Source organism: Chrysemys picta, chromosome 4, assembly GCF_011386835.1.
Source record: "Chrysemys picta bellii isolate R12L10 chromosome 4, ASM1138683v2, whole genome shotgun sequence".
Lineage (NCBI taxonomy): Eukaryota > Metazoa > Chordata > Testudines > Emydidae > Chrysemys > Chrysemys picta.
Window position 1 is genome coordinate 20,725,764 of NC_088794.1, and position 23,043 is coordinate 20,748,806.

General features: G+C 53.6%; 1 protein-coding gene across 2 annotated transcripts in view; it reads left to right on the plus strand.

Annotated features, from left to right (window-relative positions):
* Positions 1-1,604: 1,604 nt before the first annotated feature.
* PLEKHA6 (pleckstrin homology domain containing A6) overlaps positions 1,605-23,043 on the plus strand; it is a 143,804-nt gene continuing 122,365 nt past the window's right edge. Inside the window, exons 1-3 of one of the 2 annotated variants that reach the window (XM_065591537.1) lie at positions 1,605-1,869; positions 2,596-2,672; positions 4,279-4,336. In XM_065591537.1, coding sequence (XP_065447609.1) covers positions 1,787-1,869; positions 2,596-2,672; positions 4,279-4,336 — 218 coding nt within the window. In that variant the 5' untranslated portion in view covers positions 1,605-1,786. Of the gene's footprint in view, positions 1,870-2,595; positions 2,673-4,278; positions 4,337-10,694; positions 10,851-23,043 lie in introns of those variants that run through there. The other variant, XM_005308251.3, reaches the window with a different exon arrangement.

Sequence of the window (23,043 nt, forward strand, 5' to 3'; positions counted from 1 at the left end):
GTAGCACCTTGCCTACAAATCTAAAATTATCTGGGTTGGAAGGCACTCTATTTATGATTTCTATTATGGTATGCTGCTGAGACCCGGACCCCTATGTGCCAGGTGGTGTACAGCCGCACAGTAAGAGACAGTCCCTGCCCCCAAAGAATTTAGGGTGAAATCCTGACCCCACTGAAGTCAATGGGGCTGGGATTTCACTCTTGCAGTCATAGGGTGGGACAAATGAAGTATTATTCCTATTTTAATGATGGGGAACTTAGGCTGAGAGAGATTAAAGCCCCAATCACATAAGCACATGCTTAACTTTAGGCTCACAAGTAATGGTATTAATTTCAACAGGGCTGCTCATGTGCATAGGTGGTTGCCATAGTGAGGCCTAAGTGACTTATGAAAGGTCACATGGAACCAGACCGCCCAGGGTAGCGCCTTAACCGTAATGCCATCAGGAGCGGCGCCAGGGTTTTTGGCGCCCTCGGCGGGGGTCCTTCCACGCTCCCGGTCGTCGTTGGCAATTCTGCGGCGGGGGGGTCCTTCCACACTCCCAGTCTTTGGGGCACTTCGGCGGTGGGTCCCGGAGTGAGTGAAGGACCCGCCACAGAATTGCCGCTGAAGACCCGGAGCATGGAAGGACCCCCCCTGCCGCCGAATTGCCGCCCCCCCAAATCCTGGTGCCCTAGGCGACCACCTAGGTTGCCTAAATGGAAGCGCCGGCCCTGAATGCCGTCCTTCTTTTCATTCCCAACATTAGCCTAGCCAACCCACCAGCATGGTGCCGTGCGAAACCATCCCCCAAGGACTGACTAAATCAAAACCAAACTCATCCTTTTCCTCATTGCTACACTGTGATGTGTTTGTCACTCCCGGTCATTCAAAGAGCTATTGAAATATCCCTCTCTCGGGCTTTAGCAAGCTCCATTCCCCACAGTTTGAGCAGGGAGCTCAGTTTCACTGAAGCAGCCCTGTCCAGTCCCGCTCATTTGGAGAGAGAGTCCTTCATTTGTTGCATTAACTTTTTAAGGTAGCGTTTCAAAACGAATCTTCCCCCTACTGCCATCAGGGTTTTTGAAAAGTACTGCAGAGGTGGAGCCACTTGGGATCACCTTGTTTCCAGTCTCCCCGACACTGTAAGAGGTGCCACCCAAACTCCACCTATCCCCTTTAAAAGAGGTTTAATTGATGGCTGTGAAGAGTGAGAGCGAATACCCGTTGGACAGCCCAGACACTACTGTGTATAATAAACACAATCCCTGCATACTGCCTCCACTTGGCTTTGAGATCTGAAGAGCAGCAGAATTTGACAGTGTTTAAAGTTAACAGGAGAAGGGAGTGAAGACTTCATAATTACGCACTCATGAGTTAATTGATGGTAATTAAATAAAGTAGGCAGTGAAGGAAGTGGCTATGCACTTGCCCTAAGAGTCATGCAGAGAGCTGGTGCTGCAGGAATGTCCTGTGTGCTCCAGGTCTTGGGCAAAGCAGCAGTTTGCCTATGACAGGGTTAAATTTATGGGTTCCCCCCACCCTACCCCTCCCAGCTGTTTGCAGCAAACAGAATCTCACTGGAAGGTCTGAACTGAACAAGTGTTTGTCTCCTGGTGGGACTGGCTGGGGTGGCTGTGTAGGGTTTCTCTAGGTACTAAGCAGCAGCCAGCCTTCTCTCCCCTCCAGCCCTGCCTTGCAAAGAGCACTCAGGTGGGAGTGGCTGACCGCAGGGAAGATCTGACTTCTGAGTTGGGTGGCTTTGGATTTCTCTCCATCTGCTGGCGTCCTGCAGCAGGGGGGCTCCATGGCTGATGACATTGACTGGCTGGACCTGCCCGGCAGGTGGACGTATGGAGTATGTGAAGGCGGGCGAGTCTTCTTCATCAAGTATGTTCGGCTGGCTCTCTTTGTTTTCCTACTTGCAGTGTGTGTTTGTTTGTTTGTTATCTCCCCCCTCCGCAACCTAGTGCATGTTCTGAGCCAGGTGGTGTCTGGACATTGGTGGGAAAAGGGGCTTGGCAGAAGAGCTGGGGGAGAGGGGGACAAGGCAGAAGAAATGGCACAGGGGAGAAGAGGGGGATTGTGGCCAAGCGTAGGGGATAACCAAACTTTGGGGGGCTGTGGGAGTTAGGGGCCTACCCCCAGTTCTTACTAGTCCTCTTGATGCCTCCACACTTGAACCTACACAGACCTCAGGCATTTTTATTCCTCATTTCCCCTCCCCTTTTATTTCACTGTCTGGGAGGAGTTCAGGGGTGACCCGGCTGATGCTCCTTCTCTCGTGCTCTGTAGCCTGGCACAACTATTGGAAGGAGTGGAGCCCCTCCATAGTTCAGCCACTGATAGGATCTGCTGTCTGGCAAGCCCTTTGAGGAAGCTGTAGACCAGCCCTACCCCTGATCTTCATGACCTCCCTTCTGCCTCCCATTCATGCTACTGGGGACCTCCAGAAAAGGGATAGAAAAGGGCCCTTGTAAAGCTCCCCTCTGCAGGCAGCAGGGCATGCACCTACCCCACTCCTCCAGACAGGTGTGATGTATTTGGGAAGCCAGGATGGGAGTCCTCCCCAGAGTCAGGTGCATGTTCTGACATTCTGTTTGTTGTCCCTCACAGCGATGAGACAAAATCTACCAGCTGGGTGCACCCAGGCACTGGATCCCCCATCCAGAGTGGGCACTTTGCCAGCACAGGTAAGGAACAAGCCTGCTAAAACTGCCAATGGCGGACTGTGTCCTCATGACTGCAGCTGCTCCCCTGATCACATGTGTTTCCCCTTCCCCCTCTGCACAGTTAATAGAACATCCTGCTGCTGACCGTGTTAGACTCTCCCCTGTAAACAATCCAGGGATGAAGGGGTTAGTACACTTTGCTCCTTACACCAATACTATCAACCTCTTCCAAGAGCTAATGTGAATTGTCGGCTAGTTTTAGCCCTCAAATTGTTGAAAAGGGGGTTTGAGTCTGTCTATTGCTGGGATCCCAGACATGCTAGCATCGGATTGCTGGGTGAGGGAGCCAGAGAGCAAAACTGGCTAGAAACCAGAGTTAAACCAAGCTGAGTGAAATACTGGAAATCATCTTGCAGCCTCAGTGGTGAAAACTAAACTAGCTTAACAGACTGTTCCGCTTCCAATGGTCTGCAACGTTCTGCTGCAGTTCAGGGACACTAAATCTGTCTCTATGCACACACCCACAGGGTTTCCGAAGGGGAGTGGATGGGTGGACTGTGGTGTACTGAGGATTGTGGGAGTTGCAAGTTGTCTCTTTGAAGATGGGGCTTGGGGGGCAAGGGTTCCCTGGTCCTGCTTGCATGCTAGGGGGACTCTGCAGTGAAGCCTGGGAGCAGGTGTAAGGTGGGGGTCAGTTGTGCCTCTCTGTTGCAGCCTGCTTCGTGTGTCTCTGGTTTGGGGTTCTTGTGTGTTGTTGTTCTGAATTCTAAGAAATCAAGTCACGTTACATTACAACCTTCTGGCAAGAGTATTTGTTTTTATGTAACTTCACAGCACACACCCAGGGAACATAAGTGGGCCCGACTTGAAAGGCCTGTAAGGAGCCTAATTTCCAGAGGGCGGGTGCTCAGCACTGTCTGAAAATTGGATCTTTTTACGGGGTCTCAAGTTTGAGGGCAGGGGCCCAAATCACTAGGCCCTTGGAAACGCTGTGAGCGTATGAATGAGTGAGTTGGCGGTGTCCCTGAATCTACTTCTGTGCTGCTGTCCTCTGTGCGCTTCAGCAGATCTCCGTAAAAACGTAGGGGAAGAGCTAAAAACAACGTGGGTTGTAATTTCTAACTCAGCCTGGGTTGGGAGGGAGGGTGTCAAGATGGGTCACTCAGCTGAAATTTCCTGAGATGCAGCATTCCAGGTGCATAGTAATTGGTTTGTAACTCGGGACCAGACAGAGTTGTCAGACCGGAACTGACTCAGTGGCCCTTCTATTCCGGTACCCCACCTCCTGCCTCCCAAGAACTAGCTCATTGTCTATGTGGTCCCTCCCCTTTCTCAACAGTGACCAATGATGGGTGGGAGAAGTGGAAAGATTGCACCTAACTGCGCAATACTATCTCATGTGAGGGAAGCTCCTCTGAGCTTAGCTGTCAATCAGTTTGTGCCCCAAAGGCTGGTATCCTGGAATAATTTTGAGCCTGCCTAATGTAACTGCAGAAAATATTCTTATTCAAATGAGTGCTTTCTTGAAAGGTAATAAGCTAAAAATTGCAGCTGTAATATCCTGCAACAGGGAGTTCCGCTCTTGAACAGATGAATGATGTCTGCTTTTGCTGTTGTATCTTTTCAGACTTTCCCAAAGGCTGGGAGACAGGCACCACACGCCAGGGGGCCATATATTTTATCAAGTAAGTGGGAAGGTTTTTGTTGTTGTTTCTGCTGTTTGCTGACTTTAGGAGCTATTTGCTCTCCCCTCCTCCCCCTCTGCAAATGCTTTAAACTGTTTTCTGAGCTGGGGGAGTGGGTATAAACTGGGAGGGCAGAACTATTGGGTAATTACTGCCCTGGCTGAAAATGTTGGAAGGGCAGGTGGGGCTGACGCTGCTATAACATTTGATAGCTCGTTGTGCACTATATGCAGCTATGCTGTGGGTAGGATTGCTTCAGACGCCGATGTGCTGGTGGGGACGTGAATGGGTGGGGGTGTGGAGTTGGGTGGACAATTGCTATCTTCAGATCACGCATTGCTCCGGCAGCACTGAGTCAGTTGCACCTGCCCTCAGTGGGACTAAAGGACAATGCTGAAAAGGAGGGTAGCAGCCAAAACCCCATCTATGGCAGTGTTGCTACAAGCAGTGGAGTGGAACCTGTGTTAGCACTGTCGGAAACTAGGCAGAGGCTTGATAGCAGCATGCAGTGCCTTGTCCTTCTATACGCAGACAATGCCTTTCAGAGGCCTAAATTATCTGCTGCAATCAGTAAAATCCTCCCATCATGCTTAGGGGTTGCATATCTCTTAAACAGGAGCTTTGCTGGAGCCAGGACTCCTGTCAGTTGTTGTTGAGGAGGGATGGGGCTTGGCGCTCGTCCAATTGGGCACTGCCCACAGCTCTCCCAGACCCCGGTGTGGTCTTTTCAGTAGCTAACACTGGTTGTGATCCCAGTGGCTAATTCCAACCTGTCAGGTCCGGCCCACTCACTACTTTGGCTGGGCTCCAACTTGCTGCACGGATGACGGGATCTATAGATGAGGCCTGCTGGAATTGGCATTGTCTCGTGTCTTTCCTTCCCCAGTGCAAACTCCTCCCACACACCCCCACACCAAATCCACATAGAGGATAAATTGGCGTCGCTCCATTGACTTCAGCAGAGGTACACTGATAGCAGCTAAGGATCTATCCTAAAGTTGCTATAGCCTGCCCAGCCATAGGCTGAACTTACACTCTGGCAGGTGGGGTGACTTGGGTCATAGGCTGTGCAACCGGGCACATCCATGGATAGCTGAATTTCCCTCCCAACCCCCTGCCCGCATGCCATCCTTCCCCCAGCTAGGATCCCTTCTTCTGGAGAGGCTGCATCAGAAGCAGACACCCCCTACTGTCCCTCTGTCCAGGAGACAGGGCTGGTGCAGCACCAGCTTTGATCTTAGATACACAAGCTGTGAGGTTCCCCATTGGATCACTCCCAGCATCTGCTGAAAGAGCTTGTCAGGAGGAAGTGGGGACCACATTTAGGGTTGATTCCCATGCATTGAGGAGAGTCCCCTGTGCCACACTGGTATTTCAGACACAAACGCTTCTAGCAGGGACTTCAGAGGGCTCTGCAACATCGCAGGCAAAAACAACCAGCCCAGACCATCCTGTATCCAGCACTATTTGCATGAAAATAGGCTCTTCCCTTAGGGAAAAGCCTTGCTGAGTAAGAACTTTCTCTAGCCTTTTTGGATCCTCCTAGAGAACCAAATACAAAACGGTGTCGGTGCTACAACAGGGGTTTAAACCAACCCCCGGACAGGCTCTCCAGTTCTATGGGCCGGATCCTCAGCCAATGGAAATGATTGTTAATTATTTGTATTGCCGCAGCCATGGCCCAGGACCCCATGGTGCTAGGCGCTGTATAAACACAGAGCAAAAGGACGGTCCTGCCCAAAAGCTTGCACCCTAGGTAAATCAGCACAACTCCTTTTGATTTCCACCAGCTGAGGATCTGGTCCTACCGTACCCTTCCCAGAACCATGTTGGCTTCTTCCCTGTTGTATTCTATAGGACTTTCCCCTCTACGATATTTTTTCTGGGGTGGGGGGTGTTGCTTTCTCCCCGATTCACTTCCTGCCTTAAATCGGGCCCATCTTATCTGTGACTCTGCAGTGGGTTGCTGCGGAAAGGAGGCTGATGCCCCAGATGGGAGGATTATGGCTCCAGTGGCACTTGGTTCAGCCTTCCTTTCTGCAAAGGCACTCTAAGCAGAGTTCCAGTTCACTGCGTGGCTGGCGTTTCCGAGGAGATCTCTACACCTATCTGCTCTGCGGAGTGGCCTCAGAGTGCACAGAGGCCACAGCACTGGCTGCAATAAATACCTCGAGAGAGCAAAAATCCTAAGGTGGCTGATTAGCGGCCTAGATCGTACTCTCTCTGGGCGAGGACTGTCTTCTGTTACTTGCTTGTGCAGCACACAGTCCTGCTGGGCTTGGAGCCTTGTTTGGGCTCCTAGGAGCTACCCAGTAATAAGGCGGCACTTGCAATAAGCAGAGGGTTTGTCCAGGTGCCTTGGCTTCTCCCGTGCCACCCCTCCTGTCTGTTGTGCTCTGTGTAGTTCTGTTTGCCTGCTGCTCTCCACGTTATCTGCATATTCCCTGCAAAGCGCTCTGCAATGCAAGGCGCTGGCGATGTGGCCGCATTTGCAACAGCTTCCCACGAGGTGGTGCCAAAGTGTGCAGGAAATGCACAAGGTGCAGCTTTAGAGGTCTGTGTGTGCACTTGTGTGTGTATGTGTCCCTTCACATTCCCACCCACGTGAGACGCAACCCTCCATGGTAAAATGCATGGTGGGCAGAATCTCGATGGAGTGTCCTTTGGTGCCGGTGTGTGGTGCAGGGGGGGAGGGTGGTGGGTGGTAAAAGTGAGCAGCTTAGCACCAGGGCTACTATATTGGTCCTTAGCCACCATTTTAGTGTGACTGGCTCTGTGAAATCGCTCCCTGCCCTGTCTGCTCCAGCCCCTGGGTCAGCCAGGCCCTCTGGGGAGGAAGGGAGCATTGGCCGTTGCCTTCCGTGCTGGCTGGGGGCTTGGACTCCTCTCCCCGGCACGGAGGTGGCGAGGGGAAAGTGCTTTCCCCTCTCGCTGCCTCGCCTTGTTCTGTTAATCAGAATTGTGCCCCCCAAAAGAAGGGCCCTTCTGTGCCCAGAGCAGGCAGCAGGGGCCCTAGGCGCAGGGGCTCTAGAACTGACCACCGGCCTGTGGGCCAAGGCTTCTCCCACTGTGGTGAGGGGTAAGGGATTCAAACAGCACCCAGCTGGGGGCTGACTCTTGTCAGGAGCTGTGCCAAGCCCCCTGCCCCTCCAGCCGCTGGTGTCAATGCAGGGGTGCTCGTGAGGTTCCCCTGGTCCCGTTTGCTGGCATATCCCTTTTCCTCCTCTGCGCGTGGCTGTGATGTAACTTTCACCTCCTTAAGAACAGCCTGCCTCGCCAATTGCGTTTGCCCTTGACGTTTTCCCAGCGCTGGCTTTGGGCCCCTAGAATTGCCTGGGCTGTGGGGTGGGTGGGGAGCAGGGCTTTTTGGTAGTGGGGGAGAGGACTGCAGGACAAGGCCAAACTTACGGTGGGGGTATGGGGCCTGCTGTTGTCAGAGGTCAGCGATGGGCGAGGCGGCTGGAACAGGGGAAGGGACTGCGAACGATATGCCTACACAGGATGTTGGCGTGGCGTCACTAGGGCTCAGCCGGCTCTCTAAAATTAGCTGTATTTGAAGCTGTGGCTGGAGCGCTGAAGCCCGCCCCTCCCTAGGCTTCAGGGCCTGAGCTCCCTCCAGCCCGAGCCCCTTGCTGTCTACACACACGTTTTAGAGCGCTAGCCCGAGCCCTGCTAGCCCTCGTCTGTTGACTCGGGCCGGAAGGCTTAGGCATGTCCCAGGATGGTGCTGGCATATCCCTAAAGCAGCAGGCCCTGCACCTAGCTATTCATTAGCAGTGCTGTTGGTCCAAGGTCACCTTAGCCCTACTAGTGGCAAGCCTGGCAGGGAGGGGGTTAACCTGGGTCCTCAGCCCATCGCCTGTGGGGGAGGGGTTTGGAGATGTGGGGCAGGGAATTCAGTGAAAGCCAATCCCCTCTCAGCCCCTAAAGCTTCAGGCTAACACGGATTAGAGGATCAAGGGTGTTTTTCTTTTCAGAGAACCTGTGACCCTCCCCCACCCTGTGCCAGCTACATCTCTGGCTCTGCTCTGCCCGGGCTCCCAGCACCAGAGAGCCCTGCACTGCTGGAGCTGGGAGGGAATAGTCTCTCTTTCTCCTGCCTCCCGCACCCCCTTGGCATGGTGACATCTCTTAACATTGTGGTCCCCGGCAGGGCAGGGAGAACCAGGCAGCGCTGTGTGCCAGGCCCCTGCACCAGCAAGGGACCCTCTTGAGTTAAGAACTCTCCGCCCGCCCGTTGCTCAGAAAATCTCTGGCTCTGAAGTGCAGCCCTGAGCGCCAGGATCTTGGTGTCTCACCCTTCTGCTCAGCAAGGTACTGTGAGGTTCTTATTGCTCAAACAGGACAACAGTGAACAGTTACGGCCAGACACTCTGGTTAATCAGTGTCCTAAAGAGGCCTGTGTCCATTCAGGGTTGTGCTGAAAGTTAGCTGTAGAGTGTCTGGCTGCTGAGGACGAGTCTGTCTGTCTGTCTAACTGCTTCTCTTCCCTCCTATCAGCCTGTTACCAGTTCCCCTTCACGCTGATGTCCATGCTGCATCAATAATGGACATCCAGATGTTCTAGACTGTGCTCCTTATAGACAGCCTTTCCCAGCGACCCCAAGCCAAACCCAAGGTGGCTGTGGGCAGCTGCTTCCCCAGAGGCAGCTGAGTCTTCAAACAACCCCCCGGATTGTGTTCCCTGCTGCTGCTAGGGTGACCAGACAGCAAGTGTGAAAAATCAGGATGGGGGCTGGGGGGTAATAGGAGCCTATATAAGAAAAAGACCCAAAAATCGGGACTGTCCCTATAAAAATCAGGACATCTGGTCACCCTAGCTGCTGCTGAGGGTGTAATTGGGAGCATTGGGATGGAAGTGAATGTGGACAACATGTAAACATTTGCCCCAGCAGGGTTTTAACCTTAAGCTGCAGCCTAGGCTCTATAATGCTGTTATAGTAACACATGTTAGATCGTGGATATGCACAGGATTTCAGAAGCACTCAGCATTGTCAGCAGGGTTCACCCTTGCAGTTGATAAAAGGATGGCCCAGTGATTAGGGCACTAGCCTAGGACTTGGGAGATGTGGGTTTAATTCCCTGCTCTGCCACAGACTCTGTGTGTGGCCATGGGACAGTCACTTGGTCTCTCTGTGCTTCAGTTCCCCACCTGTACAATGGGGATAATAGCCCTGCCTTGCCTCACAGGGTTGTTGTGTGGATAAATACATTAAATATGTCCAGATACTTCAGCAGTGGGAGCCAGATAAGTACCTGAGATAGGTGGTAAACCTCCCACTGACTTAATGGGAGCTGAGTTAAACCAGTGCTGAGTGTTACTGAAAAATCCACCGTAAGAACCCAAGTACAGACACCCCCATAGAGAGATCTTTCCAGCTGTGAATTGTTTCCCAGGGGAAGGGGTAGAGCCCAGTCGTGTGGCATGTATAAAAGACACTGTCTGATGCCCATCCTGCACTGGTGAGAGATGGCACTGCAGGCCTTGGGTGATGTACAGGAGAGTGGGGCAGGAAGCTGATTTCCTGTCCTGTGAACGTTTTCAGGATTGACCTACGCTTCCTATCCTGAATCGGGCTGAAAAGTTTAAACCTCAAATTTTGCCAACCAAAAGGTTGTTGAGTTCGCGTCAGTTGAAACTGGTTGTGACGCTTCTTTATCCCTTTAAGTCTTCATTGGCTCAAATTTCTAAATGAAAAAGTCATTTTGACTCGAAAAACTGAAATGTTCCGGTTCAAAAATGTCAACATGGGGCACGGTGACCATTTCAAAGCTCTCTTCCAGACAGGAGAGTTGTCAAAACTGACCCTGTGTCACGAGCAGTTTGGGTTTTAACCAAAACCATATGCAGCAAAAAACCCCAAAGGGTTAGCCAAAAAAATCCACGCCCAGCCCCACTGTACGGGGTGGATCCTGGTGCACGTACTCTGTCGAGCAGCCTCACTGGCAGTGGTGGGGTTACTTGTGGGAGTCCAGGCTGCAGGATGGGGCACTGGTCAGTGGTTCTGGCGTGGCCCCATCCCCTACATTAGCCACCTTTCCATGGGGGGACGGTAGTGATTAAACTGCGTGACCTGGCAGGTTGTAAGGGGTCACCCAGCTGCGCGGGTGGCTGCTGCCGCTGCTCTTCCTAGGGCCAGGACAGAGTTAATCCTGCTCCCCTACTACTTACTCCTTGCTCGAAATGACAGCTCAGGCGTCACGTGACCTTTAAGTACCCTAGGGAGCGCATGGAGCATGCCCAGCTCCGGCTCCCAGGGAAGGATGCCGGATTCTGCAGCAGCATCTCCTTGCCTAGCTGAGCCCGGTGACTGTCTGGAGACAGAGATGAGTGACTAGCAAGGGAGAGAGGGGGGATCTGGGTGGGTGGGGGGGGAGAGAGACAGCGGCTTCCATTCCCCAGGGGGCTCTGCAGGGACGGAGAAGGGGATCTGGCTGGAGGAAGTTGCAAGGAAGGGTCACCATGGCTTGGGATCTAGCCACACAGAGAGGAGGGACGTGGAGCGGCAGCACGGTGAGTCCTTGTTTAATGCCTCAAATAGCTGACATCATGCACAGTCTTGTGCTGGCAACCGCTTTCACCACGGCGCCCGACCTGCGCTGCTTCCCTGGCAGGTGCCTGGATCATGGAGGCTGTGAGGATGCTAATTATAGCCAGGGCGAGGGATAAATATTTCAAGCGCAGAGCTCCCCTCCTCCAGTGCAGGGAATCCGCCTGGCAAGGAGGCTTCTAGATGCCAGGTTCCTGGTCTATTGCAGCCTGCGCTTGAACTGCATCTCCCCCCCCCCCTTCTGTTGGACCGCCGTCTTGCTGCGCTGTGCCATGAATATTACTGAGCTTTGCTGCCACAAACAGGGCTGAACGTGCCAGCCAGTGCGTGCTCCTGGGGACGGTGTGTGTCGGCTGGCTGGCTTCACGGGCAGCAAGAGGCTCCCCTGCTCTCTGCGCGTTCGTGGTGCGGGCCTGGGTGTGTGTCTATAGTGTGTGAGTGGACGAATGTCCCTAGAGGTGGCTTTGATGGGCTCTCATGAGGCTGTAAGTGATCTCGCGTCCCTGTTGTGGTGACACCCCGAGGAGCTTGTCAGTCTCTGTCAGTTGGTTTTTGGCATCCCACCGGTCCTGGGGACCCGAGCCCTTCTTAAGCGAAGGGGATCTAAGCAGCCAGGGGTGGGCCCTGCCTTTGTGCAAATGGCTTTCTGAGTGTATGTCCTCCTGGTGGAAACAAGGTCTGTAGGCATGAGGCAACAGTGTCCAAAGGGACAGAGTACGTTCAGAGAGGGGGGCCTGGGATATGGTGAGAGAGGGAGAGCACAGCCGGTGAGATTGGGGGAACACCACATCTGTGAGGCAACGGGGGGGACCAGCTCTTCATTTTCCAGGTGAGGAAAGTGAGGCACAGAGGGGAAGTGACGTGGCAGAGCTGGGGTTAGAACTTGAGTTCCCAGTCCTGTTCTCTGGCCATTAGACTGCACTCTTTCCCGTAGAGAATGTGCTTTCATTGCAGGATGCTGCTTGGAAGGGCTAACTGGAGTCCGTGTGCTGTCCTGAGGGAGTGCTGGTGGTGACTGAGAACGTGGCACTCTACCCTCTAAGACAGTCCTGTAGCCAGTGCCCCAGCAGTGCTACGTTGCTGGAGAAGATGCCAGGCAAAACTGAGCCCTGACCAGTTATGTTCACTAAAGATCCCTGGCATGTTTCAGTGGGGGATGGGGGGACCCATTGTCTTGTTCAAATTCCAATGTGGATTGCTACATTCTGCTGAACTAAATTTCCCCTGCAGTTTCAGTTGGATACAGAATTCTTCTTCGCCTTGTGTTTTTGTGTGATGCATCTGTGCCAACAACAGCTGTCATGCTCTGCACCAGCCATGGCTGCATTTCAGTGCTGCAGAAGTGATTCCTGTGTGTGTGTACTTTTAGTACAAAAGGGGATGTATAAATGTAATAGATATTTATCATTGCGCTCTACTGAATGGACCTGGACTTACTCAACTGCATGTCCTACGAGTATAGTGTGGTTGGAGACTGTCCTTTAGCCCATTGGCTAGAGGCCTGGGCTTTGGGAACAGGAGGATCTGGGTTCTATGTCTGCTGCCCTTCTGAAGTCCAAAATGGCCACATTGTACAGTCTAGTGACATCCAGAGAGGCCTCTATGCCTACCGATTTGTTTGTAATGGGCCAACCCCATATCTTCCCTAACAGCCATGCATTGTTGGGTCTAGTCGCAGATCTGGAGAGATCTTTTGCTTAGGCTGCAGCCTAAACAGACCACGATCGATGTCGTCTGAGATATTGTCTGACACTTAAAGGAAACCCCAGCCTGTCTCTGGGACTTCCAATTGTTGGTGTCTTTACCTCCCTCTTATCAACAGAAAAAAGCACATTCCTCTTCTGCCAGGAGCCATGATCGATACTTATTTATATGTATTTGTTATTAAAGATCCCAAATGAACTTAACTAGCCAGTGCACGCCGATGTTCTACCGTGCATGGGCTGAAGGAATAAATCCTGGTTGATTATTATGAGCCTGTCATTCAAGTGATGCTTTAGTATGTTGCTGTTAAACCTCAAGGAACATGTTCTGATTCATCACCTGGTCCGATTTCGCATGCATCATCAAGTCTATTACATTGTGATGTAGTTTTGCTTTGTGAACTTAATGCTGGTGCCAGGAGTTGGCTTGACGGTTCTGGAGAGTACCTGCTTCTCCGTCCCCAGAGCAAGCCTGGTACAGGCGAGCCTTGCCCTGCTGCTGGCCTGGCCTGGTGCACTTGCTTGATGGGTGAAAGGGGAATTCAGCCCCCCCATGGCGCATACAGTCCTCTTCTAAGCTTGCTCACAATGGGACTGTTGGGTGGGGGGCGGCTTCTCTCCACTGTGGTCATATCCGCTAGGAGTTGGACTGAACCCAGCAAATTCGTGTCATGTAGGCCCCCTACTGGCCAACAACTGGGCCTTGAGGCAAAATTCTCCATCTTTGAATCCCTTGAGCATCCTGTTGCCCTTCGTGATTCTGTTTAGTCCAAGTGAAACGAAGATTAGAGATGTATCATGGGAGCAGGAGGTGCCAAAGCCCCTTCCCCACCTGGGCAGGACTGGAGGAAAGCTCCCATGCAATAGTGGAGTCTGGGATGCTCTGTGGAGGGGGCCTGTGAATGCTGGTGCATGGGCTGGTGAATTGTTACCCACTCTAACTCAAAACAAACCTGAGACCAGCAGAATAAAAATGAGGTGAGTGGGACAGCCTTTGCCAGGGCTCTTAACTTCCTACTATTTGGCACATCCTCTCTTTCCAAGTAGCTTCTTCTACCCAGCGCTCCAATCTCCTCTTTCTCTTCTGGGCTAGCTCTGTTCTTTTCTGTGGGGCATCCCTACCCGCAACCTCAAGAGAGATCCCCCTCCGTAATGGCAGCCTCTCAGAAGTAGCTATGTGGCTCAGGTCACCCTTTGCTTTCTAGGCCCCTCTGGGGCATTAGGAGCTGATCCCATCTCCCCTGGCCAGTCAGGCAATCAGAATGCTGTGCATTTACACGGTGGCATTTCACCGTGGGCATTGACCGATCCCAAGTTGTCTCTGCCCCAGGTGTGAATAAATCTGCACGAATTCACTCAGTGACGAGTCTTCCATTTGTCTTGCACTGGTAATAAGCTTCAAGCATCCCCCTCATCACTGAGGATTCTTCCACTGGTATGGCTCCATCTGTGCTCACAGTGGTGGGAGTCTTCGTGCAGACACTCTGGTGGTGTCTAGAAGTGGTGGGGCTCAGCGAAATGCCAGCAGCTCATTCACACCAGTGCCTGGGTGGAATTAGAGAAACCCCGCTGTGTAGACGCGGCCTGAGTGGGCATTGTACAGCTCCTCATACAACTCTGCATGGCAGGCTGTTTCTCTGTTCAGGCGAAGCCCAGAACTGGAGGAGCAGGGGGAGGCGGCAGCTCTGGGGTTGAGGTGCATTGGCGGAACTGTGGTGGGGAAGAGGGCTGTACTGGGAGCGTGAGGGAGAGGGGTGATTTGCAGGTCAGGAGTGAGGTGTATCCACAGGTGTGGGAGGGTACAGGAATAAATCGAGAGCAAGAGTAAGGTGCATCAAAGGAGCTGAGGGTGGGCATACCCTAGGGCAGGACTAGAGATGGGCAGGTCAGATGGGAGATGCATTGTAAGAGCTGTCTTAGGTTTACGTGTAAGGACCCTGTCGGTCTGAAGTCCAATGTAAATAAATTAATTCACTGGTCCAATAAAAAACAGACAGAGTACCTTTCACCTGGGACGGTGCCCAGCAACCCCTGCCCTGGCCTCATCTGATCCCTGAGTGACGTTAACTATCCTCCGACCGTGAATCCTCCAAGCCTGTTATTCCTCAAGGCTACGCTGGGCATAGCTTACCCCCCTTGCCAGATGGCTGCTGTGATGGCTGTGTAATCCGCACAGATCTGGGAGTCGGAAGTGAAACCGAGAGTGGCAAATCCTCACTGAAATGCTCCAGCAGAGAGGGGAGACGTTGCTCCTGGGCGGTTCAGTGGAAGGATGTTGCCTTGTTCACAGAAGGGGTCCTCGTGTTCTGAAATCCAGCCTGAGAGGTCCCCAGGGACGCACACTCGTATGTACAGGAGGAGATGGAGGGCACGGCTGGCACCGCTGCCCAGCAAACTTAAACCTCACTAGTGGCTGAAGCGGCCTTAGAACGTATCCCCTAGTGGGGGAGAGCGCCTTGCACAGGGGATTTATTTTTACCAGAGGAAACTGTTTCCTTTGGAGCAAGGACATTATCAGGCACTGCATGTTGCTCTGCAGCCTGGAATTAATAAAACCCTATTGGCTTTCTAGCGCTTGGCTGGAGTGAAGGCGGAACGAGCCCCTCAGGAGGAGGGAGATGGCTTTTTTTTTTTCTTCTTCACATCCACACACACACACACACATCTGAATTAATTACCTCCTGTTTCCCCAGCCAGGCTTATTGCTGTCAGAGCGCCCACGCAGCCAGCTCGTCCAGGCTGCTGTGCAGAGCCCAGAGCGGGGAGAGCGGTGCCTCTTCGGAGGCGAAGCTGCAGCTGCTCTTCTGGTCCTATTCTTCCCACTCTCTCATCGCTCGGAATGTCTTGGAGTGTGTTTTTTTGCCATCTTGAGAAATGGCAAATAAGGACAGAATGAGCCATGTGGGGAATGGAGCTGTTGAGCAGTTGCAATTCCAGTAGGAGGCAGCCTGCCAAGCCATTAAAACCCAATAATGTTTTTCAACAAATCTGCAGCACCTAGGAACTTGAGTGTTCAATCTGCCGACAGCCATGACTATTCAGAGCTTCATGTCCAGGGCCAATATAGACCCTCTGATTACAAAAGCAGAGGTCCCTGAGCCAAAGGAGAATCTCCCTTAGATGTTTGCAGTATGGGGTGTATGATGCACAGGTCAACTAGTCTGATTTTGTCCAGTAGATGGCAGTGGAGTGTGTGTGTGTGTGTGTGTGTGTGTGTGTGTGTGTGTGTGTGTGTGTAAAAATATACATATATCTTTCTGAGGGCTTGTTGATTCGGTGTGTAGCAAGTCAGGGTGTGAACCTGCAGTGCACCAGCTTGCCGTGCAGTAACTCACCATGTGGACGCTGCAACAGTGCAGCAAAAGTCCCGCAGTGCAGCTTAGCGTGCTGCAGACTGACGCCCTGGCTGGCCGTGCACTGACTCGCCTTATAGACAAGCTCTCACGCACGCTATTCAACTGCCTACAGTACGCTTCTGTGGTGCCTTTTGTCTGAGGACCTCAAAGCACTTTACAGTTGTTAATGCATGAAAGCAGGTCAGTGTTCTCATCCTCATCTTACAGATGGAAACACTGAGGCACAGAGAGGCTGAACGCTTTCACACTCAGGCCCCTAATGTTAGATGCTGACATCAGCGGCCTGACTCTTCTTGTTCTCCGAAGTTTTGACTCTGTTTGGAAATACAGTGCTCAGAACCTTTGCCATCATGCCTCTTCGTTAGAGGTATAATTGTAGGCAGTTAGGGTTGAAAAAACTTTGCCTCCATGATTACCCCGGGACCCAGAGAACTGGTGGCAAAGTCAGGATTAGGACTCTGGAACTCCTGATGAGATGGGCAGAGGTATTAAAATTCTTGAATGTTTGGTAACTATCATGTGGTCCGTGCGAAGAGTGGCCCATCCGGCTGGGTTTATTAACAAGTCAGGCAGGGTGAACTGGCTGGAATACAGTAGCCACCCTCTGAGACCTCACCCCAAACCTGTTTGGGACGGGGAGGGATCCCCTGAACTCAGTGGGAGGCGTCGTTTACAAGCGCCGGGTGTTGTAGGGCTCTGTAGGGCCCTGCATCCCTTTCTTCCCAAAGGACGGGGGGTGGGTGAGACGGGGGTGGAAGTGCGTTGGGCTTTAGGCTTTATCTCCAGCAGCCGCACATGCCCCGCGGGGGAGGCGGCAGTCTCTCTGCGGCTGCATTTTGGCATCCACGCTGGGTAATCTTTGACCTTGCTAGGGAGCCAGCTTTGCCTGCGGAGTTCCCATGGAAACCAGAGGGTAGCAGTAATTGGCCTTGGAGAAGCTGGGGAGGAAGAAGGAAGGGCTAACGGTGAGATTCTCTGAGGCAGGAGCGCCAGAGAGGGGATGAGCCTGGGGTTCTGTGAATCGTGCCATCTAGAAACAGAGCTGGGCGCCATTGCGGCCAAAGGAGATTGTCCCAGCAGAGATCTTGTACAAGAGAAGAGGGGTGCAAGGGGTGGGAGGCGCCTGAGTTCTGAGGAGATGGTGCGGGAGGTGCCTGTGTCTGGGGGTCACATGCTGGGGATGCGTGCTGCTTTCTCCTGGCGATGCATGCTGCATCCCAATGGAGCAGGGCCCCATTCTTGATGGAGAAATCCAGGCCCGTGGCTTCTTCATGGGCATCCGGTGCATGGCAAGCCCTTTGCCGACGAACTGCTTTATCAAATCCCATGGCAGGCGATAGTGCTGCCCTAGCCTCCATTCTCGACTGGCGTAGGGCAAAGGCATCGGGCAGTGCAGGAGCAGTCTTAGCAGGTGGCTTGCTGAGCCACTCACCGCTTACTGGCTCCCTCCCACTAGCATCCTGCAGTGCTGCTCCGTGCCAGCATCTCCTGTTTTCCCTGGTAGTGGTTTGGAGAGGCTTGTGTGCGTGTTTGCATGCCCTCCTGTCTCCTGGGCGGTGGCCAGACTGATCCCAGAGCCCTGTTCAATCTCCAGCCCAGACCTTATGTCAGTTGGAATAGAATTCAGTGCAAACACCATCCAGACATGTGCATTTCGGCCTAATCCTCCCTAGTGGCTGGTAGGCTTGGTTAACCCTTAGTAGCCCTGCAGGATTTTCTCCTTGGGGTGTGTGTGTGTGGGGTGGGGAACTAAAGGAGAGGCTGTCATTGAGCTTTCTGTGCAGGGTATCTTTTAGGCGTGGGAGGAATTTCTTCTACCTGCAGCCACCCCAGTGTTCTCTTGTGTTGCCTTCCAGATGTGGAATGTTAGAGGCAGTCGCTGCTCGCTTGCTGTCTCTCCCCGCTTGATGTTGGTGCTTTATTTTCCTTAATCTGAAATAAAATCATCTACACTACAAATAAATATCTTGTGCTTTACATATGGGGGGAAATCACTCCCCCTTACCTGTCATTTCTCCCCGCCATCACCGTGGCTGGTGGTTCCTTTTTTCCACAGCGTTGCCAGCTCTCTCGATAGTCGTAAAGATATTTCTTAAAGTTGCAGCTCCTGGTGGGAGAATGGTGTGTGTGTGTGTGTGTGTGGGGGGGGGGTGTTGTTGTGTTTTGTTTTAATGAAAGTTGCAAGCCCTCAGCTGCAGAGTAAAGCTGGAACATGTGACCGGACAGCACCTAAAAGGGTTAGAATCCAGAACGCTAATAATAATTAATTAATTAATAAAAAGGCCATGACATCTATTCTCTTAACAATCTCATGTTTTGGAGGGGTCGATCATACTGCCAGTGTACTAGACCAGGGGTTCTCAACCTTTTTCTTTCTGAGCCCCCCCTCCCGTCCCCCAACATGCTATAAAAACTGCACGACTCAGCTGTGCCCCAACAACTGTTTTTCTGCATATAAAAGCCGGGGCTGGCATTAGGAGGAAGCAAACAGGGCAATTGCACGGGGTCCCACGCCATGGGGTGCATCACAAAGCTAAGCTGTTCAAGCGCCAGGTGGCAGGGCTCAGGGCAGCGGTGGGCCCCAATGAGTCTAATGCCAGTCCTATTCGGCAGACCCTCTGAAACCTGCGCTTGGCCTCCGGGGGCCTCTGACCCCTAGTTGAGAACTGCTGTACTAGACAGAGTCACTTCTGCTCCTGGTGTTTTGGCCCCACAAGCCAGGGCTGGGCAGAAGAAGAAGATGGCTAGACAACATCCCCCTGTATGCCCAGCCAGCTCTTCAGAGGGCTGTTCCTGTCTCCTGCTGCTTGGCCACAGCAAACCTAGCCCATGGGTACAGCTCCCTCCAAAGCTTCTCCCCCTCTTTCCACCTGTGTGGACTCTTCCAGCAGGGCTCTGGCTGGAGCTGTTTGATATGCAGCCCTGGTTCTGTGCATTGCAGTCAGAGTGGCGGTGGGATGAGTCTGTCTCTTGTTGAGCACCAGCGTGCAGGGTGGAGCAAATTCTGGAGTGAGCTGAAGGAAGGACCGTACTTGTGGCTAGAGGTGACCTGCAGTTGGGGGGTAGAATAGGGTTACCATATCTAACAAATAAAAAAAGAGGACCCTCCGCGGGCCCTGGCCCCGCCCATTTCCCCAGCCCCGCCCCAACTCTGCCCCTTCCCCACCCTAACTCCGCCCCCTCCTCCCTCCCACTCCCAGCCATGCGGAAAGGACTGCCGGAGGCTACCGGCTTCACGGTTTGCCGGGCAGCCCCCAGACCCTGCGCCCCCAGCCGGCGCTTCCCCAGCGCAGCTGGAGCCTGGGAGGGGAGGCGCCCAGCTGGGGGCGCAGGGTCTGGAGGCTGCCCGGCAAACCGTGAAGCCGGTAGTGCTTGGGCTTTGGGCAGCCCCTATGCCTCCGGACCCTGCGCCCCCAGCCGGGCACTTCCCCTCCCGGGCTCCGGCGGCGCAGGGTCCGGAGGCATGGGGGCTGCCTGAAGCCGGTAGCGCTCGGCTCTTAAACAGAGCCGAAGAGTCGGGGAGGAGCAGAGCCGCCGCGGCTGGAGGCTCTGCTCCTCCCCTGACTCTTCGGCTCTGTTTAAGAGCCAAGCTGCCCGAGCGCTACCGGCTTTGGGCAGCCCCCCATGCCTCCGGACCCTGCGCCGCTAGGAGCCCGGGAGGGGAAGTGCCCGGCCGGCGGCTGGGGTCCAGAGGCAAGGGGGCTGCCTGAAGCCCATAGCGCTCGGGCAGCTCGGCTCTTAAACAGAGCCGAAGAGTCAGGGGAGGAGCAGAGCCGCCGCGGGAGGGGAAGTGCCTGGGCGGCATTTTCCCGGACACGTTTGGCTTTTTGGCAATTCCCCCCGGACGGGGGTTTGAGTGCCGAAAAGCCGGACATGTCCGGGAAAAAGAGGACATATGGTAACCCTAGGGTAGAAGGGGCGGGGAAAATTAGCTTGAGCCCTTTGTGAGGCATAGAGACGCTTGGAACGTGGTTTTACACTAGAAATTCAGCTCTTGTCAAAACCTGAAACTCCAGTAGAGTAGAGAGCTAGGAGTGTTTTGATGTTGGGGATACAAAGAAGCGAAAGCTAACTTACTTAAGAGAGGAAGCAAATTGTACTCAGGTTGTGTAACACTTTGTAGGTGTTTTTCTCCTTTTCTGTCAACCCCTGCTAAACACAAAGGCCTTGCAAAGAGTCAGGAGACAATTCTGCTGGAAGTGGGAATCACTGGCGGAGATTAGCTGGTCAGTGTCAGACTAGATCATAAGGGTGCATTCTGGCCTTAAAATCGACGAAGGTGAAAGCTCTTTGAAAAAGATTTGACACCCTAATCCTCCAAAGAAGGGATGAGACCTCCCACTCTCTATTTCTGGGTCATCCAAGGCGACCTTCATTTGAAACCAGAGAGACTTGAGAATCTTGGTATTTCTAAGTTGGCAGGGGAGTGGGGGGGAGAGAGGAGGACTTTTTGGGAAAATACCTTTTAGATGCCACCTTCATACATCAGAGTGAAGCAAATGGATCTTAATGTGTTCTGCTCTCTCTCGCATCTCCTTGACCAGTTACCATTAAGGCATTGGGAGTCAGGAGATGTGGATTCTAATCTGCCCCAGTTTGCTACGTCCCCTCTTGGCACTGTCAAGTTTTCCGTGCCTCAGGTGGGAATCCTCCCTTGATGCACCTCCCAGCAAAGGGGTTGAAGTTCTACTGCATCTAGGGTGACCAGATAGCAAGTGTAAAAAATCAGGACAGGGGTGGGGGGTAATAGGTGCCTATATAAGAAAAAGCCCCCAAAATTGGGACTGTCCCTATAAAATCGTGACATCTGGTCACCCTAACTGCATCCCCCCAAAACCCAAAGAGAGGAAGAGCATTTTGGTCTCCATGACATCAGGGAAGCTGGAAGAGGGTGATTCTCTGTGGGGTTTGGTCCAAGAGACTCCCGGTTACCTCTGCTAGGCCTGAGCAGGTAGGGGCTCAGTGACTTGACCACGTGCCTCTGGGTTCTCCGCCATTGCCCCCAGGGCCCTGTAGCTCAGGAGCTTTGGTGGTCTGGGCTCTGATCGGCCCTCCCGCTGTCTGATTGACTGTAATGTGTCTCTAACCCTTTGTTTCCCCCTACAGCAGCCACTCAGGCAGGCGTTAATTGCAGGAGCTGCCAAGGCAGTAATTAGGGGATAATGAGACGGCTTTTGTGGGAGGCTGGCAACCCGTGCTCCATGTCGACAAACACCCTGTTTTGTTGCTAAACAGCCTGGTTCCTCCCCCTCTCACGCAGAGCCAGCCTCCCAGCTCACTTCCTTCTGAGCTGGCGGTACCTGGGGTGTATCCTGCGCTGGCTTCCTCAGAGCTGCCCCTGCAGGAGGATTCCTTTTGGTGCCAATCCTCCGCCCTCCCTGCCCGACTCCAGGTGCTGCCGCTTTTAAATTGGCGGGTCCCCAGCACTTTGGGTTGGCTCCCCTGTGGCTTTCCCCACTTCCCCATGTTTTCAAGGTAGCATGTAAACTTCAAGTGAGGCTGCTCTTCTGGAATAAGAGTTGTTCCTAGTTAGCGTAATCCGTGGACAGGAACAAGGCAGGCCTAGTCCAGAATAGAGCGTCCACCCCGGGGGGATATTCTGGAATAACTCCACGTGTAGACGAGCGCCTTGCCAATGCCCCGGCTGTGAAACTGGGCTAATGCCTCCCTCCCTTGGGAGTCTGAGGGCTCCGATAATACAGCGGGGGAAGCCAAAGAAGGGCCTAGATAGAGACAAGGAAAAGTGTGCTCATTCGGTGGCTCTGTCGGAGCATGATCCAAAGAGGAGGCTGGGTTGGGAGCATCAGTTCTCCGAGTGCTGGGTCGGAGTGGAGCATGGAGCGTTTTCATGGGAGAACCAGGCTGGATGAGCCTCCCCCCCCCAGTATCATTTCTCTGGGCTGCCCTTCACCTTCCTTGGCTATCCAAACTCAGGCCCCCTCCTCCTTTTTTCTTCTGTGGCTTCCCAGGATGAGCAGGGACAGGCGCTGCTGCCAAACCGCAAGAGGCTCTTGTTGCTCCTGCAGGGTCAGCACTCGCTTCCCCAGGCTAATTATGTAACCCTCGACAGTTCAACAGCCGCAGCGCTGGCGGTGCAGAAAGGGTGCCCGGATCAAAGTCTCCACCCGAGCCCTGCTCGGAGGGGCTCCCAGCCGTTAGCGCTCAAGGGAAGGGAAGGTCGACGCCGGTGCAGCCCGGAGGAATCGAGGGCAGCGCAGAACTGCTGCCCTCCGTTCCCTCCCCCACGCTTAGGGGCTGATCACGCAGGCTGCTGATACCCTCGGCAAGGTGACTTCACTGGCAGCTGACCGTGCCCCGCAGGCTCAGGCAGTCAGCCTCAGGAACGCGCTGGCTCTGGTGGCACACGCTGGTTCTTGCTAGCTGGGCCGGCTGTGGGAGGTGCCGCCTTGGAACTAAGATCGGGATGGACGATGAAAAGGTTTGAAGTCAGCCGCTGCAGGGAGTGTAGATGGCTAGGGACCCAGCCCGCAGTGTTACCGAGCTCCCTTTGGGAGTGACATCCAAGCATGGAGGAGTTGCAAAGGCAAGACTAGCTTGACAGCATCCATATTCCTGCACTGGGGGGGGCGGCGCTGCCAGCCCTGATATACCAGTTCCACTTGCTCTCCCCAGCCGGCAGCGGCCTGCTGCTGATCTTGGGACTGACTCTCTCGTCTGTCGTTCTCAGCGCCAGGCCGCGTGTCCGGAAGAGCATTGTTCTGGCATGCTTTATCTGGGTGCTCGGGGGGGAGGGCCGGCTGTCTGGTACCACAGATGACTTGCCCACAGATATAGTCTGCGGCCCACTCGCCCTCTGCTCGCCCTCCTTTGAAAGGGTAGTAGGGCATGTTGTTCTGGCTGTTTGCAAGAGGACCCTGGTGGGGTCCTCTGCTAGAGCAAGAAAAAGCAAGAGGGGGCAAGAATGCTGACTGTGAACAGTGAGAGGGGGCAGAAAATCCCAGGCAGCTACAGAATACGGATAGAAAACCCCACCCAATTTGGAATGTTCTCCATTCCAGATTGTCCTTCAGTCTCTTACTGGTCTGAACAATTCTCCCCCCCTCCCCTCCCCCCCCCCCCTGAGCTGCGAAAGGGAA